Source organism: Cystoisospora suis, assembly GCF_002600585.1.
Source record: "Cystoisospora suis strain Wien I chromosome Unknown contig_9466, whole genome shotgun sequence".
NCBI classification, from domain to species: Eukaryota; Apicomplexa; class Conoidasida; order Eucoccidiorida; family Sarcocystidae; genus Cystoisospora; species Cystoisospora suis.
In genome coordinates, this window is record NW_027162240.1 from 2,568 (window position 1) to 5,028 (window position 2,461).

At 41.4% G+C, this 2,461-nt stretch overlaps 1 protein-coding gene across 1 annotated transcript in view; it reads right to left on the reverse strand.

The window, feature by feature from the left end:
• Window positions 1–2,461, reverse strand: part of CSUI_011055 (transcription initiation factor tfiid complex subunit taf6) — a gene marked incomplete at its 3' end in the record, with an annotated part of 8,582 nt that overhangs the window by 1,239 nt on the left and 4,882 nt on the right. The window contains exons 4-6 of the mRNA XM_068071156.1: window positions 2,110–2,203; window positions 702–775; window positions 150–245 (exon numbers count right to left, since the gene is read on the reverse strand). Coding sequence (XP_067916868.1) covers window positions 150–245; window positions 702–775; window positions 2,110–2,203 — 264 coding nt within the window. The remainder of the gene's footprint in view (window positions 1–149; window positions 246–701; window positions 776–2,109; window positions 2,204–2,461) is intronic.

Consider the following 2,461-nt stretch of genomic DNA (forward strand, 5'->3'; position numbering starts at 1 on the left):
AAAGATAGATAGATTAACGACAGATAGCATGAGAAGAGCGTGTGAGAATAGACGCATAGCGAGAGTGAGAAGAGAGAGATAAAGAAGAAGAAGAAAGAATGTTTCTTTCCTTGCTTCCTTGCTTGCTTGCTTGCTTCTTCCTGTCTTACATGACTATGAATGGAGAGATGAGGATTCGATAGAAATGCAGCGGCTAGCCGTAAGAGAATCGACGCTCGATGAGGTAGATGCAGCCAAGCTTCCATCTATTCACAACAAGAGCAAGAAAGAGACATGGAGAGAGAGAGAGAACAAGCCTCGACATGTCTCTCTGTATTCATGAAGCTTTCTTCTCCCCTATAGATGCAACTCTCTTCTTTTTTCTTCTTCTTTTTCTCTCATTCTTTCTCCCTCTTCTTCCTCTTTACCTTCCTTCTTTACTTCTTCATCTTTCTCTCTTCTTCTTTCTCCTACCTCGCTATCTTTCTTTGGTCTCTCTCATCCTTACTCTATCTATCATTAACCTACCCATTTGTATTCTATCTTGATTCTACTTAGCTATCCATCTATCTTGTCTCATCCTGTGTGTGTCTTTCGTTCTCCTCATAAGTTTCAGCTGATCCTCGACTGTCTCCAGACACCTCCTCGTACTTCTCTCCTCTCTCTTCACCTTCTCTACCGCACGTGTGTATGAAAGAAAGAAAGAAAGAATTCTTTTTTACCTCGACAGCAAAGAAGTGGGCGAAGCATGGAAGGAGTTGATCAAGGCCAGGAATCGAACCCACGATCTGCAGCACTAGAGACGCCAACCAACACACACACAATGCACTTCCTCTTTCTCCTCCTCTCTCTCCTCCCCCCCCCTCCTCACTTTCATCGTCAGTCTTCTTCTTCTTATCATCATCATCTTCATTATGATCGGTAAGGATGATAGAAAAGCGAGAGTTGGTATAGCTCGCATGCACACCATATAATAAGGAATGCCGTGAATCAAAGCAACACCTCCGCAGGGCCTCTCTCTGTCTCTCTCTTTGAGCCAGAGAAGAAAGCAAGCACTTCACTTGTCTTCTTTCTTCGTCCGTTGTCTCCCTATGAGAGAAGAATTTTTCCTCTCGTAATACTGGGAGCGACAGAAGACACGAAAAAGAGAAGAGCTACAGAGAGCACAATCCACTTCATTCACCCTAGTAGGGATACATACAGACATCTCTCTATCTATGCAGAGACATGATGTCTGCTGTGGGGATAGGAAGAACCCTACATAGACATGCACCTCTAGACCTAGACATATATAGACGTACGTATGCATAAATACGTATACATTATGTGCATAGGTAGATCTATATCTATTATATGTATAGATATCTTTCGAGGCGAGTCGTGTATGTATGTTTACACAGAAGAGAGAGAGGTGATCCTCTGCTTATGTCAAAGAAAACTTTCGCAGCGGTAAAGAAGTGCGAGGAGGCGAAAGAAAAGCGACGACTTTCTCGATCCTTTCTTGAGATCCTTCCTCGACTAACTACTTTCGAATGAAAAGAAGAGAAAGAAAGAACACCTCTCTTTTAACATACCTCAGAAGAAACGAAAGAATACAAGCAGCTTACATAATAGAGACTTCTCTCCATTTCCACCTATCTCATGTAGGAAGATGTCTATATACGTACGATTACGTATGCATATGTATGGATGAATCTGTATGTATGTGTCTATGAATATATACAGTATGCATATATGCGTAGGAATATGTATGTATGTATGTATGAAGACAGATGTATGTATATGTATAGATGACTAGGTATGTGTGGAAGAATAGGTATGTGAAGAGTATCTTTCCTTCTCTGTCTCTTTCTCTCTCTTTCTTCTACTTCTCTCATCTCTCCTAAGTGTATATAAAGCCCAGGCAAGAGACGCCGACGACTGAAGAAAGACAGACGTTTCTTTAGAGAGAGAGACGAGACATAGAGAGATACCCATCATACATAAACGAGCTTCGTTTCTTTTTTAGAACGTCCTTCTTCTCTTGAAGATATACGACTTCGCCGCATTCTTATGCTGAGACAGATCATTCTCTGAAAAGAAAAGAAGAAGAAGAAAAGAGTGAGAAGAAGAGAGAAAGATTTTCCTTACTTCTCTGAAAGTTCCGTTCATAGTCCACTCCAGGCTTTTCTTCAATGGCTGCTTGGAGCGCTTTGTAAACTGCATGCAGAAACTGCTGATGCTCCTGAGGAGGGGAGAAGAAGAAGAGAGAAGAGAAAAGCAAGAAAGAAAGACAGAATCGAGAGAAAGAAGAAGGTCATGTTCTCTTCTCCTTAATGAAAGAGAGACGAAGATGAGAGCGTGAGAGAAAAGAAGAGACAGAAAAAGAAGGCATTATGAGACAAGGAAAGAAAAGACACGTCACTTCAACTCTCTGATACGATCCACGGCATGTCTTCTTTGTCTGATCGATATCTATCCATGTATAGATAGATAGATAGAT